Source organism: Suricata suricatta, chromosome 11 (assembly GCF_006229205.1).
Source record: "Suricata suricatta isolate VVHF042 chromosome 11, meerkat_22Aug2017_6uvM2_HiC, whole genome shotgun sequence".
Taxonomy (NCBI): domain Eukaryota; kingdom Metazoa; phylum Chordata; class Mammalia; order Carnivora; family Herpestidae; genus Suricata; species Suricata suricatta.
Genome location: NC_043710.1, coordinates 10,646,694 through 10,660,993, shown reverse-complemented (window position 1 = coordinate 10,660,993; position 14,300 = coordinate 10,646,694). Strand labels below are relative to the sequence as shown.

At 41.8% G+C, this 14,300-nt stretch overlaps 2 protein-coding genes across 3 annotated transcripts in view; both read left to right on the top strand.

Annotated features, from left to right (window-relative positions):
- Positions 1-13,197, top strand: part of LOC115306083 (olfactory receptor 10V1-like) — a 50,337-nt gene extending 37,140 nt beyond the window's left edge. Inside the window, exon 2 of the mRNA XM_029956283.1 lies at positions 11,459-13,197. Coding sequence (XP_029812143.1) covers positions 11,464-12,462 — 999 coding nt within the window. The 5' untranslated portion in view covers positions 11,459-11,463 and the 3' untranslated portion in view covers positions 12,463-13,197. The remainder of the gene's footprint in view (positions 1-11,458) is intronic.
- LOC115306084 (olfactory receptor 10V1-like) overlaps positions 1-14,300 on the top strand; it is a 61,084-nt gene that overhangs the window by 37,074 nt on the left and 9,710 nt on the right. Inside the window, exon 1 of one of the 2 annotated variants that reach the window (XM_029956285.1) lies at positions 12,308-12,381. The exons of the other annotated variant lie outside the window; for it this stretch is intronic. The gene's annotated coding sequence lies outside the window, so the exon portion shown is untranslated. Of the gene's footprint in view, positions 1-12,307; positions 12,382-14,300 lie in introns of those variants that run through there. 2 annotated transcript variants of the gene reach the window in all.

The window sequence follows — 14,300 nt, the reverse complement described above, 5'->3', positions numbered from 1 at the left end:
CTTAAATGGAAAAGCTTTAGATGCACTGGTCTAGATCACAGATTGGCTATTACCCAATGAAAAATAATTTTCCAAACTCCCCAAATTAACAATCTTGATTTGGTAAGTCCCCTTCCTTATTATTTGAAAGAAAACAACCTAAGTAGTTGTCAACATTTTCTAAGATGAGTGTGGCTCAGAGAAAACACTCAGGGGATAGCTAGTCTTTGGAAAGATGCTTTATCATCTCCTGAGACTGTTTACCATCAGACAATGAAGAACATGGCTCCTTCATGTAATTCCTGTCCAGGTTGACTAGTAGCCATAGAAGGTTGCAGATACCCATAGAGTCAGAGCTCTGTCAGGTTATCTGGTCCATCTCTTCCTAAAGAATTGCCTGAATTGTCCAAGCATTTTTTAATTCATCATTTAAATATACAAGGTACCGCAGGGAATGCAAAGATGGCTAAAGATGTCATTAATTCTGTGCAGTCACAGGGACAAGGCTATTGGCCAGATTTCTCCTTATTCTTGTTCTGTTTAAAACACATTTGCAAAAATAAAAAACCAAAAAAATAAAAAAAAACACATTTGAATCCTTCCTTGTCAGTTTCTCTCAATTAAAACTGTAGGCAACATTTAAAATAAGGGCTGAAAAGGTAGTTCAAAGGTGGTCTTTTCACTAAGTCAGTAAACTGCCTCTTTGGTTAGACAACAAGATCTTAGGAAAATGCATATATAAGACAAGCACATAATTTGGAGGAGATGATACTTCCCAGACAAGATGGTACCGAGTAGGCTATGTTGGAATTCAGTGACATGCATTCAAATTCCAGCTTTCTACATACTAGTTTTGTGATCTTGCTAAGTCACTTGCTCTTGCTAAGACCCCATGTGCTCAGAATAACACCTCACTTCTTTATAAGATTGTTGTGAGGTGAAAATGGAACAATGTCCATAAAAGAACTTACTGGAATGTGTAGCACTGTATAAAGTATGATGATTCATTGATTCCTTCCATTATCTATCTTGAGGCAGAAAGATTTAAATTGCTGAGTGGGTAGAATGTCTGGTCCATCTAATAGTTTGGGGGAAGGATTTTATGTACCTCTGGTTCCATTTCTAGTTTCCTATGTCACCTTATATTGCAGAATTCCTCATTGAATAGAAAGAGGAGTGACCACTGTCTCAGAAATTAGTTGTTACAGTTAAAATATAGCTTATATAAAGTGTCTTGGCTTCAGGTTTTATCTGGCCTATTTGACCCACATGGCATATCGGTGAGCACAAAGTTGGACTCACCTGCACAGGAAGACAAACTCTTAAGTCGGGAGTTTTGATTGTAGGTTGAACAGAAAAGGAAGAACGTTATAGCCATCATTCACAGGACAAAATCCCTGTCTGGTGCATAATGTTCGTGGTTTCCGAAGATACTCATATCATATCATCTGGAAGATCTATTTGTACTGATTCAAAGAAAATGTTCCAACGTCAGATGTACTAAAGATATATTTGTCCTTACAAGACATTCTTGAATAGCATTTTCTATATGTCTGAATGTATGTGAATTTCATATATGAACTTATGAATCCATAAATACCATTCATAAAATGAAATTCAGATTTCATATCCATCTATATATCTGAAGAGATTAGATGCCTGAAGAGGCTCTACTCTCTGGAAGAGTCTTCTGTGAGAATTTTCTGGCAGCAGCATCTGGAAAGAAGGTCAGTGTTCAAAGAGTTCAGAATTGAATGAGAGCAGTAAAAATAGTAAAGGTCAAATTCAGTTAAGCATTCTCATAAAAGGATAACATGCCGAGACACACAGGCATATCTCTGTGCAATAATGTCTTTTGAAAAATGCATGTAATTAGAATTACTTTTTAATGCATAAGGGGATTCTCAATGTGAAGGATCCTTCCTGTAATTCCTTTTATAAGAGAAGTGGGTGTTTCCTAATTTTTCAGCTTCTGTAAATTTGAAGTTTGGAGTGATGGATTTTTTTAAACTAGAGAAAGCCTTAAAAGTACTGACATCTGTATGTCTCAGTGCTAATTAGTGTTGAACTCTTAATCTGATCTAGAGTATGAACCCTTGACCTTTTTGGACAGAACATCCTTCTTGCCATTCATCATTTTGAAGAGCATGGATTGTATAACATGTATTCTTGAGTTCCCCTGAAAGGGTCTTGTGTAAAACATTTGTTCTTCTTAGGGACTGGACTTTGACTCTTTCTGTGAAAAGCTCCATCCTTAGCTTCTCTTCCCTGGCCAGTGTCCACAACAAGGCTTGGCTTGTTACAAGCTAGGGATTTTCCTAGTCGTCTCAAATCTGGTGTCTGGGAGGAAATTCTTACCTTATGCTGGACTCATGTGGACTGCAAACCATTGCAGATTTACCTGGATCCTTTACTAAACACTGAGAACCCCAGGAATCTGCCCGTAGGTCCTTCTGTCCCCAGATGATCCCCAGGCAGATACGCTGATCACTTCTAGATTCATTTATCTCACCGATTCAGGGCACTAGGTTAAAACACTTCTCAAACTCAACCTGAGTCCTGTCTGATCAACTCTTAGACTGAATGTATGTTCCATGTTCCCTTTTTCTTCTTTGCATAAAGTGATGTCTGGGCTTTACTTACTACATCTCTGTAGCCTAAAACTTACCTTTGAAGTTCCCCTGACATTCAGAGTTGAAATTACCACCCAGTAAGGACATTCATAACTAATCTGGCTAAAGTGACATGCTTGGTCCTCTGAGATGACTGAGGTCTGCCTGGGAAGCAGAAAGCAACAAGATTGAATACAGTGTTCCTTAAGAATTAAAATTGCATCAGTATTATTCCACTGGTACATCTTCCCTGAGGATCATCTTTTAGGAACTTGTTGATTAAGTTCAATGATGAGGTCGGTTGGGGGGAAGAAAAATTATTATTTTCATTTGATTTACCTTGAAATCATGTTTTTAGAAAGATCATTTCTACATGCAGCATTATTCTTTTGTTTCTTTTCTTTTTTTTTTTTCAGGGGGGAGGGCATATTTTGCAATATCCTCTGCTCTCTTTGCTTCTGGAAAAATAATTCCTCCTAGTTTTACTTTATAGCTCTGATTTAAAGAAAATAATCACCTTTTTTGCTTTTTTTTTTTAAATGCTTTAAAAAATTTTTTTGTGAGAGAGAGTGCAAGCAAGGATGGGGAAGAGAGGAAGGAGGATGGAAGATCCAAAGGAGGCTCTGTGTTGACAGCAGCGACCCTGATGCAGAGCTGGAACCCACCAACCTCCATGAGATCCTGACCTGAGCTGGAAGTTGGACGCTCAACCACCTGAGCACCCACGTACCTCTTTATATCTCTGATTTTACTTCTTAGTCTACTTTGCTGGCTTCTTTTCTTTCCCTAACTTGGTCTTGGGTGGGTCTTGGTCCTAGGCTCTCTTTTCTTTTTACCTTTTTTTTTCTTTTATAAGTGATTCAATTTCGTTATTTCATTTTAAATACAAACAACAGGCTGATGACTCTCAACTGTGTCATTTCCAGCCAGCCTCACCCCTGAACTCCAGACTTGTATGTATATTCACTGCCTACTTGGCATCTCTACTGCATCACTGATGAGTATCTCCTGTCTCACTTTTCTAAAACCAGAGCCTCCACTCGCCATCTGCTTGGGTGTTGAACCATTCAAATCTGACCTTAGTTTCTCAATAAAATTTGTTGAGATTAATGCATAATGGTGCTTCATTCAATTTCATCCAAAGACATGGTTTTCTTTCAGTGTCTCTTGGAGAAATGAGGGACCATCTAGAGCTTTTTTTTTTTTAAGTCATTTATGACATTGTGGAACGAGAAGGGATTTTAGAGGATATTCAATGGTTCTATTTCTGATCCCTATACCTCAAAGGGCCTTCAAGATTATTAATGGAGGGGCGCCTGGGTAGCTCACTTGGTTAAGTGTCCAACTTTCAGCTCAGGTCATGATCTCATGGTCCATGGGTTCGAGCCCTGCATTGAGTTTTGTGCAGACACCTTGGAGACTGGAGCCTGTTTCATATTCTGTGTCTCCCTCTTTCTCTGTCCCTCCCCCATTCTCACCCTGTCTCTCTCTGTCTCTCTCTCAAAAATAAATAAGCATTAAAGAAATTTATTAATGGAGTTTCCAAGGTTATTTTAATATTTCTTTTTTTTTAAATTTTTAATGTTTTATTTATTTTTGATACAGAGAGAGAGAGACAGAGCATGAGAGGGGGAGGGGCAGAGAGAGAAGGAGACACAAAACCAGAAGCAGGCTCCAGGCTCTGAGCTAGCTGTCAGCACAGAGCCTGATGCGGGGCTCGAACCCACAAATGTGAGATCTGACGTGAGCCGAAGCCCGAGGCTTAACCAACTGAGCCACCCAGGCCCCCCTTAATATTTCAAAAGCCCTAACATGTCATACATTTTCTTGGGATAATTTTATATTATTATTATTATTATTACTTGTGTTTTTATTTAAAAGATAGGTAGGTAGTAATTTTTAAAACATGGGGTTTGGAGGCAATGTATATAAGAATGGCTCAAAGGGTAGGTCTGGATTCAGACAGACTTGGACTCAAACCTTGGCTCAGGGCTGGATGTGTGCCTTTGGGTATGTGAGTTAACTTTCTAAGCCTTACTTACCTTACTTGCAAAATGGAAATGATAGTACTGCTCCTCGCTCATAGCATAGTTGTGGAGATTGAGTGAGATAGTGTATGTGCAGTGTTTATTATGTTTCCTAACCCTTTCTTAGCTTTAAAAGTATGACTGTGGGGTTATGAGAACATAGTAGAAGAGAAGAGAGGAGGCAGGGAGATGGTCAGGAGGCTGGATCTGCCGATGGAATGACTGGTGGCCCCAGAATCAAACTCACCCAGCTCCTTACTTCCACCCTCCATCTTTCTCCCCTCAAAGCTCAATTATATGGAGGTCTGTCTAGATGTGGGGGAAAAATATGTGATTCTCCTCTCCTCTCAGACTTCACCTGACTGGCTTTGTAAAGAATAAGTAGCTTGGAAATTTCCTACTGCTCTCTGCATTTCCACAGGCTGTGAAAGTAGAAATCCAAAGGAAATTTGACCTGTAAGAGATATTAGAGCTGACAGTTACTGGATATTACTATGGGCAGATTGTCTGCTAAGCATGTCACATGCATTATTACCCACGACTACCTCCCTTTCACAGATGATGAAACTGGAGCTTCCGGAGTAAACTGACCAAAATTAGGTATCTTAAAAGAGCGAACGCTAGGAATAGAACCCAATTTGAAGGGCTTCAAAGCTACACTCTAGACCATGTGTTTGCAATAAATACACTGGTATTCAAAGTATGGTATGTGGATCAGCAGAATCAGCATCCGCTGGGAGCTTGATCCAAGTGCAGACTCTGAGGTCCCACCCCAGACCACTAACCATGTAGAAGTTTCAAGTTAAAATTCCTTACATTTTCCAGGGGTAAAATCACATCATCTGAGACCAATTATTTTATTTTCTTGTCTTACTGGATTATTTAGAGCCTCCAAAGTGTTGATTAACCGTGGCGATAGTGAGAGTCCTCTCTAGCACCTGCTACCTTATGAACACACTTTACTTAATCCACCATGTGGAATGTTGCCGGCTATGAGATTTCAGTACCGTTTTTCCTATGAAGTGTCAGCCTCTGCGGAAGGAGTCAGCCAGCAGGTGTTTTCTGTGAAGTCGCCGGGAGTATCTGTGCCTTTGTGGGCCACACAGCCTCTGTCACAACTGCTCACCTTTGCTGGGGCCACAAGAAAGCAATCAGAGACAACAGGGAGCTGAATAGGGATGCAAACACCTCATTTACAAAAACAAGCAGCCCACAGATGTGGCTGTAGACCCCACTTTGACGATTCCTGCTTAGGGACAGCATGGGCTTGCATTTTGAGCTGTCGCTCGCTAGTTACATGAGCTTGGGTAAATTACTCAACATCTCGGTTCTCAGTTTCCTTATCTGAAAAATGAGGATGATAACAGCACCTCCTTGATAATGTAATGGTGCACAGTGATACCTGTGCTGTACTTAGGAGTTGCCTACATCATAAATAGCAGTCAATGATGTAAGCACAGGTGCAGAAATCGTCCCTGATTTTTCTGCCATGGTATTCCCGTTTCTGGCACACAGGAAGCACTCAGTGAATACTTACAGAATAGCTAAAAGTTAATATATTTAAACAGCTTATTTCTAGTCCTATTTTCTTCAGAGCTTTTATAAAAGAATCTCTGTTGAAGGGCGCCTGGGGGGCTCAGTTGGTTGAGTGTCCAGCTCTTGATGTTGGCTCAGGTCATGCTGTCACAGTTCATGGGATCGAGCCTGGTGTCAGGCTTCCACACTGACAGCACAGAGCCTGCTTGGGGTTCTCTCTCCCTCTCTCTCTCTCTAGCACCTCCCCAGTTCACGTACTCTCTCTCCCTCCCCTGCTTGTGTGCTCTTTCTCTCTCAAAATAAATAAATTTAAAAAGTAACATATTTTGTGTGATTTAAAAAATTTTGGGGGCACCTGAGTGGCTCAGTGGGTTAAGCATCTGATTCTGGCTCAGATCATGATCTCACGGTTTGTGAGTTCAAGCCCCAAATCGACCTCTGTGCTGACAGCTCAGAGTCTGGAGCCTGCTTCAGATTCTGTGTCTCCCTCTCTCTCTGCCCCTCCCCTGCTTGTACTCTGTGTGTGTCTCTTTCTCTCAAAAATAAATAATCCTTAAAAAATTAAAAAAATTAATTGAAGTAAAGCTGTCTTATATTAGTTTCAGGGATACCACATAGTGATCCGGCAATAACATACATTACGAAATACTCATTGTGATAAGTGTAGTTACCGTCTATCACCACAGAAAGTTATCACAATCTTATGGACCATGGGCCTCATGTTGTACTTTGTATCCCTGTGACTTATTTTATAACTGGAGGTTTGTACTTCGAATCCCCTTTATCTATTTACTGTACAATATGTGGTCATTAACTATAGGCATGATGTTGTACAGAAGAATTCGAGAATGTAGTGATCTTGCACCTGCTCTCCTTGTTTACATTTTCAGGCCATCATTCATGTCAGTTCCCCAGAGGAGTCTTCCTTGATTCCTTTAGCTGAAGTTGCCCATGCCCACCCCACCCCTCAGCTCTGTCTTCCACATGCATTTATCATTACCTAAAAGTATATGATTAATTTTTTTCTCATTTCTGGTCTGTCCTTTCTCACGAGGATGTAAACTTCATCAGGTCAAGGACATTTCTGGGGTGCCTGGGTGGCTCAGTCGATTGTGTCCGACTTTGGCTCAGGTCATGATCTCGCAGTTCTTGAGTTTGAGTCCCACGTCCTCAGAGCCTGGAACCTGTTTCAGATTCTGTGTCTCCGTCTCTCTGCCCCTCCGAAGAAGGCTCCAGGCTCTGAGCTGTCAGTACAGAGCCCCACTCCAGGCTCAATCTCACAAGCTGTGAAATCATGACTTGAGCCGAAGTTGGACAGATGCTTAACCAACAGAGCCACCCAGGTGCCCCTGCTTTTCTCTTTTAGATACAAAAACAAGACTGCTACAAATGGCTTTATATGAATGTTTTTTTATTCCTTTGACTTGCTTCTTTAGAATTAGTTCCCAGCAGTGGGTATTTTAAGTACCTGAGCTTTTTTCTTAAGATTCCCAACTAGTAGATGATGCACTGTTTCCTATAGATAGAATACAGTAAATTTTCATTCTCGCACAAGTCTAGATATATATTCACCATGCCGAGGTGACAGATGTGGGGAGATACTCATGACATGTCGCACAGAGCAGTGGGTAAGTGTATGCAATCTTCAGCCTTTTGATCAGGGGTGAAATCTGCACTATGATTTCCTCATCTGTAAAATAAGGTCAATAATAGCACCTACCTCAACAAAACCCACAAAGAATAGCACCTACCTCATGAGTTTATTATGAGAAGTAAATGAGTTAATTGCCATAAAGTGCTTAGAATAGTACCTGACACCCAAGAAATGTTAATTATTATTATTTGTAACACAGCAAGAGGCACTCCTTAAGTGTTGGCTGGTATTTTGGTCTTATTCTTCTTTCCAGTTTTCCTTGCTGTGATTCAGGACATTTGGCCTTTGTCAGGCTGGCTAAACTATTTTTAAAAAGTTGAGTTGCATTTGCTCTTTGCAAATTGTGTGTGTGAGTGTGTGTGTACACACAAAATATAGGAGCTACACGTGTGTTGTGTAGCCAGGGGGACAGACATGTACACAAATACCTCAAGAGTGAACAACATAGAATAAAGGGGATGTGTTGTCTATGTACCGAGTGTGAAGAACCGGTTTCAAGTTTCCGTATATGGGAGTTTCCAGACCACGCGGGGTGTATGGTGCTCTATCGTGGCTTTGCGGGGGCTGCTTCCCTGGAACAGTTGTGGTACAGGGGCTGTTCTACACAGGCATTCAAGGAAAGCAGGCTGGCTTGGCCAGACCAAGAAACTTCCATTGCTTCCATTCTGGGGGGATTGACGGTAAGTTACAGTCTACGAACTAAATGCATTCATGCAATGATACTTTCCTCACGTGGTGGTCAATTGTGATGAGACAAATACTTTTCTTTTTTTAAGTTTATTTGTTTAAGAAAAACAGAGTGAGTTGTGGAGGGGCAGAGAGAGAGAGAGTGAGAGCGAGAGAGAGAGAAAGAATCCCAAGCAAGCTCTGCACTGCCAGCAGGGAGGCCGATGCGGGGCTCGGATTCACGAAACCATGAGATCATGACCTAATCTGAAAACCAAGAGTTGGATGCTTAACCGACTGAGCCCCCCAGGTGCCCTGAGACAAATATTTTTCTTTTTTCTTTTCTTTCCTTTCCTTTTATTTTTTTAACGTTTTATTTACTTTTGAGAGAGAGAGAGAGAAAGAGACAGACAGACAGACCAGGGGAGGGGCAGAGATTGAGGGAGACACGAATCCAAAGCAAGCTTCAGGCTCTGAGCTGTCAGCAAAGAGCCTGACACAGGGCTCAAACCCATGAGCTGTGAGATCACGACCTGAGCTGAAGTTGGACGCTCAACTGACGGAGCCACCCAGGCACCCCCAAATTCTTTTCTTAAGGAAAGGTTCTGTATAAATTGCTTACTTTGCTCTAAAAATTTACAAAATGTTGTAACAAAGTATAATACAGAGTACAAAATACTTTGCAGTTTGGGTATCACATTGCTTGTCTGTCCTTTTACCATGTTACAAGCTTGTAATTAAAATTATAAGAGTTTTGATGTTTACTAAAGGATATTAGAAAATACAGAATGGGAAAAATATCTTTCAGACTCATCACTCAAAGACTGGATTTTGTGTGTGTGTGAGTGTGTGTGTGTGTGTGTGTGTGTGTGGTGTAGAGATCATAACTTAAAATCTTATTTTCTGTGTTGTGTTACATCACAAATATTTCACAGTATTACATTGTCTTCATAATATATACACAATTTCATAGTATTTCACCAGCTGAATTTAGTGTTCTGTATGTGGTTGTTTTCATTATTTCCTATTAAGATTACACTGTGATTCTTGTCTTGTGTATAAAGCTATTGTTGTTATGGTTATTATATTTTGAATAATATTCTAACTTTAGAGTCCTGAAGTGGAATAACTCAACTTAAATTCAAATGCTTTTTTTTTATTTGGAAAATTTCAAACCTACATGAATTAAGAGGATAGTATAATGAATCCTTACGTATGTATTACCTGGCTTGGAAAACGGTCTGTATTTTGACAAAACATACGCATTTTAAAATACTATTTTTGTGGGCACCTGGGTGCCTCAGCCAAGTTGAGCGTCCAGCTGTGGATTTGAGCTCAGGTCTTGATCTCAGGATTGTGAGTTCAAGCCCTGCATTCGGCTTTGCGCTGGGCGTGAAGCCTACTAAAAAGAAAACCATTAATTTCCCAACATGTTGAACCTTTCACCCCTCCACCGGTGACCTTGGCAGTGCTCATTTCTCTACAACTTTAGCAGCACTGAGGATCATTATTAAAACCCAAACCCAAAGAAAACTCAATATTAAGACTTGGCTCAGTTGTTCAACAACAAAAATAATTTGCTCTTTTGCCCCTCCCCCCCCCACATAGTTTAGCAGAATAGTATTTTTGACCTGGCCTGGCCTGAGTATCCCACAAGAAGATCAATGCAAGGAGCTCTTTTGTAGCTTTGGCCATTTGAATGTCATTGAAAATTCCATAAATATCATGCACATCTATCTTTAAGTAAGTTAAAACTCAATACAATATAAGGGTCATGTGCATAAGGACCTACCGACTTAGATCAAAGAGGTGGAAAAAAGGGGCACCTGTGTGGCTCAGTCGGTTAGGCATCTGACTTTGGCTCAGGTCATGATCTTGCAGTTAGTGAGTTCTAGCCCCACATCAGGATCTGTGCTGATGGCTCAGAGCCTGGAACTTGCTTCAGATTCTGTGTCTCCATCTCTCTCTGACCTTCCCTACTTTTGCTCTGTCTCGCTGTCTCTCTTGAAAATAAATAAACATTAAAAAAAAAGCTGTGAAAAAAAGAAAGGAAAAAAGGAGAGCAGGTGCCTGGGTGGCTCAGTCAGTTCAGCATCTGACTCTTGATTTGAGCTCAGGCCATGATCTCATGATTTGTGAGTTTGAGCACCGAATGCTTGGGATTCTTTCTCCCTCTCTGCCTCCCTCCTGCTCTCACACTCTCTCTGTCTCTCAAAATAAAGAAATAAACTTAAAAAAATATGTGGGTAGTGAGATGGGCCTCTAGGGCATGTGCACTGAGTGATTTCCTGAACTTCCACCCCACCTGTGAGTCATGCTAGTTTTACTTATAAAAATACTTTGTGACTTGGACTCTAATAATTGTGTGTGATATTGCAAGAATAAGACGGTCTTTATTTTTTTTCCCTTCAGCTTTATTGAGGTGCATTGACAAAATGGAGGTTCTCTTACTTGTTAAGTTTAGGGTCAATGTGGAGTAATATGATTTAGAAAGTGTTTAAGAGGGGTTGATCTAAAAGTCTCGTAAGTTGGGTCCGTTGGAGGGTGAGCCGCACGTGAGGGCATGAAAACCCTGTCCAGGATAGACACCATGAAAATGCAGATGCAGGTGGACAAATGAAAGAGGGCAAAATAAGAGTAGGGTCCTTGTTTGGTAGACAAAACAAAACGAAACAAAACAAAACAATGGATTGTCGAGTGTTGAAGACAAAACTATGATAATGAAGTCCTGAGTTTGGGGCGGGGGAGGAGAGCAACACGAGCTCTTTTTAACTTATCTGGGCTGGACTCCATCACTTCTCCAAGGTCACGCAGCGAGCAGAGTAAGCAGAGGGGAGGAGAGATAACATTAACTGGACTCCCAAAGCAGCACTGAGGATAAGCACTCAGTGGTTGCAGACTGTGTTTTTAACACGGCGGGGCCTGTTCCAGGCTCCAGGACACAGGAGAGTCACTTTTCTCACCACTTCTCTTCCTTGTTCCAGGTCTGATGGAAGAGGCAAACCAGACAGGAGTGGTCTACTTCTACTTCCATCCCTTCTCTACGGACCCAGCAGTGGCTGCCCTCCTATTTGTGGCCTTCTTGCTGTTGTACTTAGGAAGCCTTGTTGGAAATGTCACCATTGGGCTCACAGTCTGGCGAGGTCACTCCCTCCACACCCCGATGTACTTCTTTCTCTTCGTCCTGGCCATGCGGGAGATTGGCTACTCCACTAACATTGCTCCCCTGACCCTGGCTGGCATCCTTTCCATTGGCCATGTGCTCATCTCTCTTCCTGGCTGTGGGGCCCAGATGTTCTTTTTCATTCTTCTTGGAGGGTCTGACTGTGTCCTGCTTGCTGTCATGGCCTACGACAGGTATGTGGCAATCTGCCACCCATTGCATTACCACGTCATCATGAGTTGGCGACTCTGCGGGCAGATGACGTTAGGTTCTTTGGGGCTGGGATTCCTGTTGTCACTGCCTTTGACCATTCTGATCTGCCGCCTTCCATTCTGTGGCCACAGTGAAATCTACCACTTCTTCTGTGACATGCCTGCAGTCCTGCGCCTGGCCTGTGCGAACACCCGCATGCATGAAGCAGCTCTGTATGCCATCAGTGTGGCCGCGGTGGCTGTCCCCTTCCTCCTGATCTGCCTCTCCTATGGCTGCATTGTGGCCACCATCCTGAGGATGAATTCAGCTGAGGGAAAGCGCCGGGCTTTCTCCACTTGTTCCTCCCACCTCATCGTGGTTCTCTTGCAGTATGGGTGTTGCACCCTTATCTATCTTCACCCCAGCTCCAGCTATTCTCCAGAAGAGGGCTGGGCAGTGTCTGTTGTCTACACCTTTTTTTCACCAGTGCTAAATCCCTTGATCTACAGCATAAGGAATCAAGAGGTGACTGATGCAGTAAGAAGACTAATGGTAAGAACGTGCTGGTTCAGGAAACCAGAAATATTTCTTCCTAGAAAAAGTATTTCCCACACTAGTAGAGGCATGATCTGAAGGTCAGGACTCTCCAAAGCAAAAAGGAAGGAGCGGAGAGATGACTGTCTCCATGGTTCTCTCAGCCTGTGACATGCTCATCAGTGTGCATTTTTTAGGTAAATCCAATGAGGAAGCCCTGGATTGGCCCTGATTACTTAGTCAGCCTCCTCTCTCATCATAGAAGGAGAACTGGACAGGAGTATCAGTGAAGGAGAGAGTGAATAAATGGATGGACAGGGCAGCAGTAGCAGTTGATATAATGGAAGCCATTCTGTTACCTGTTTTAAGAGCCTACATCCCTGATGGTACATGGACCCAATGAATTAAAATACACAAATGTCTTCTGACCTTTCTTTTTGCCATTTGAGGCCTGTGCAAGTCCCACTGCCTTAATAAAGTCTGTCCAGCCACTCTTCCGACAGTGGGCTTTCACTTTTCACTAAACCATACTTCTTTTGACTTTTATCTAAATCAAATCATCTTCTTTTTGTACAACCAAGTTTCACATGTTTTGGTGTTGCCTCTAGAATAAGTCTATAAGGCCCCTTGGCATAGAAGAAAGGGCTTATTCTTTCTCTGTATTTTCTGGCAAGTGGTGAGTATTTAACCGTAGTGTCTAGCCATGGACTTTAGTTCTCACCTTTCCTTTATGCAAAAAAAGAGGATGGTGATAACAACAGTCTTTATATTTCAAGGGGGTTGGGTTGACAGTCAAGTGTGATCATGGATGTGTAAAAATACAATAAAAAAGTACAGGGGCGCTTGAGTGGCTCAGGTCATGATCTCATAGTTCATGAGTTCGAGCCCTGCATCTGTGCTGATGGTTTAGAGCCTGGTGCCTACTTTGAATTCTGTGTCTCCCTCTCTCTGTGTCCCTCCCCCACTTGTGCTGTCTCTGTATCTCTTTCAAAAATAACTAAACATTTAAAAACGTTAAAAAGAATAGGAAAGTACGGAAGAAGCCATGATCATTGTGTGTGTATGTATGTATTTGAGTCCTCTGTCACTTGCACCTGAACCACTTTTACTAAGTTGTTCAAGGCTTGCCTTCCTGATGGGTCATCAGCCCTTCCCAAAGGAGTTGAGACACCTGCTTCTCATGGCAGGCGATGGCCTCTGCAATTCCTGCAAGGGAAGCCCAAGCCCCAGTTGGCAATGAGAAGGGCTGTCAAGGAGGTTGGTGGCAGGGACCAGATGAAGGGCTGAGGGTAGGGAAAAGTATTTCCAACACATCTTTCTTAACAAGGGAAAAAGAAGAGAACCTCATTCGCTTCTCAATCTGCAAAGCAACTGATGATAAAAACCAGCCTATTCCATATCTGATTATGTTGCACATGAGAAAAAGGGGGAATATGGGAACCAAATGGCAAGAATTACTGGGGCATCCAAATATGTTTAGTTGTGCTTGTGTGGGGATTCAACAGATATTTTATTGATAGCAATGGTGTTTGGTGAAATTAATATATTACTTCTCCAGTTTTAATTAATTATATTTCTAGTATGCTTCCACAAAAGATGTGAAGCAGCTTAAAAATAAATTGGATACATTCAAAAACCAAACTTTAGAACTACTGTATGATCCAGCAATTGCATTATTAGGTATTTACCCAAAGGATACAAAAATACAGATTTGGGGTGCCTGGGTGGCTCAGTCAGTTGAGTGTCCAGCTTCAGCTCAGGTTATGATCTCATGGTTCGTGGGTTCCATCCAGCCCTGTGTTGAGCTCTGTGCTAACTGCTAGCTCAGAGCCTAGAGTCTGCTTCAGATTCTGTGCCTCTTTCTCTCTCTGCCCTTCCCGTGTTCATGCTCTGTCTCTCTCTGTCTCTCAAAAATAAATAAATGTAAAAAAAGTAAA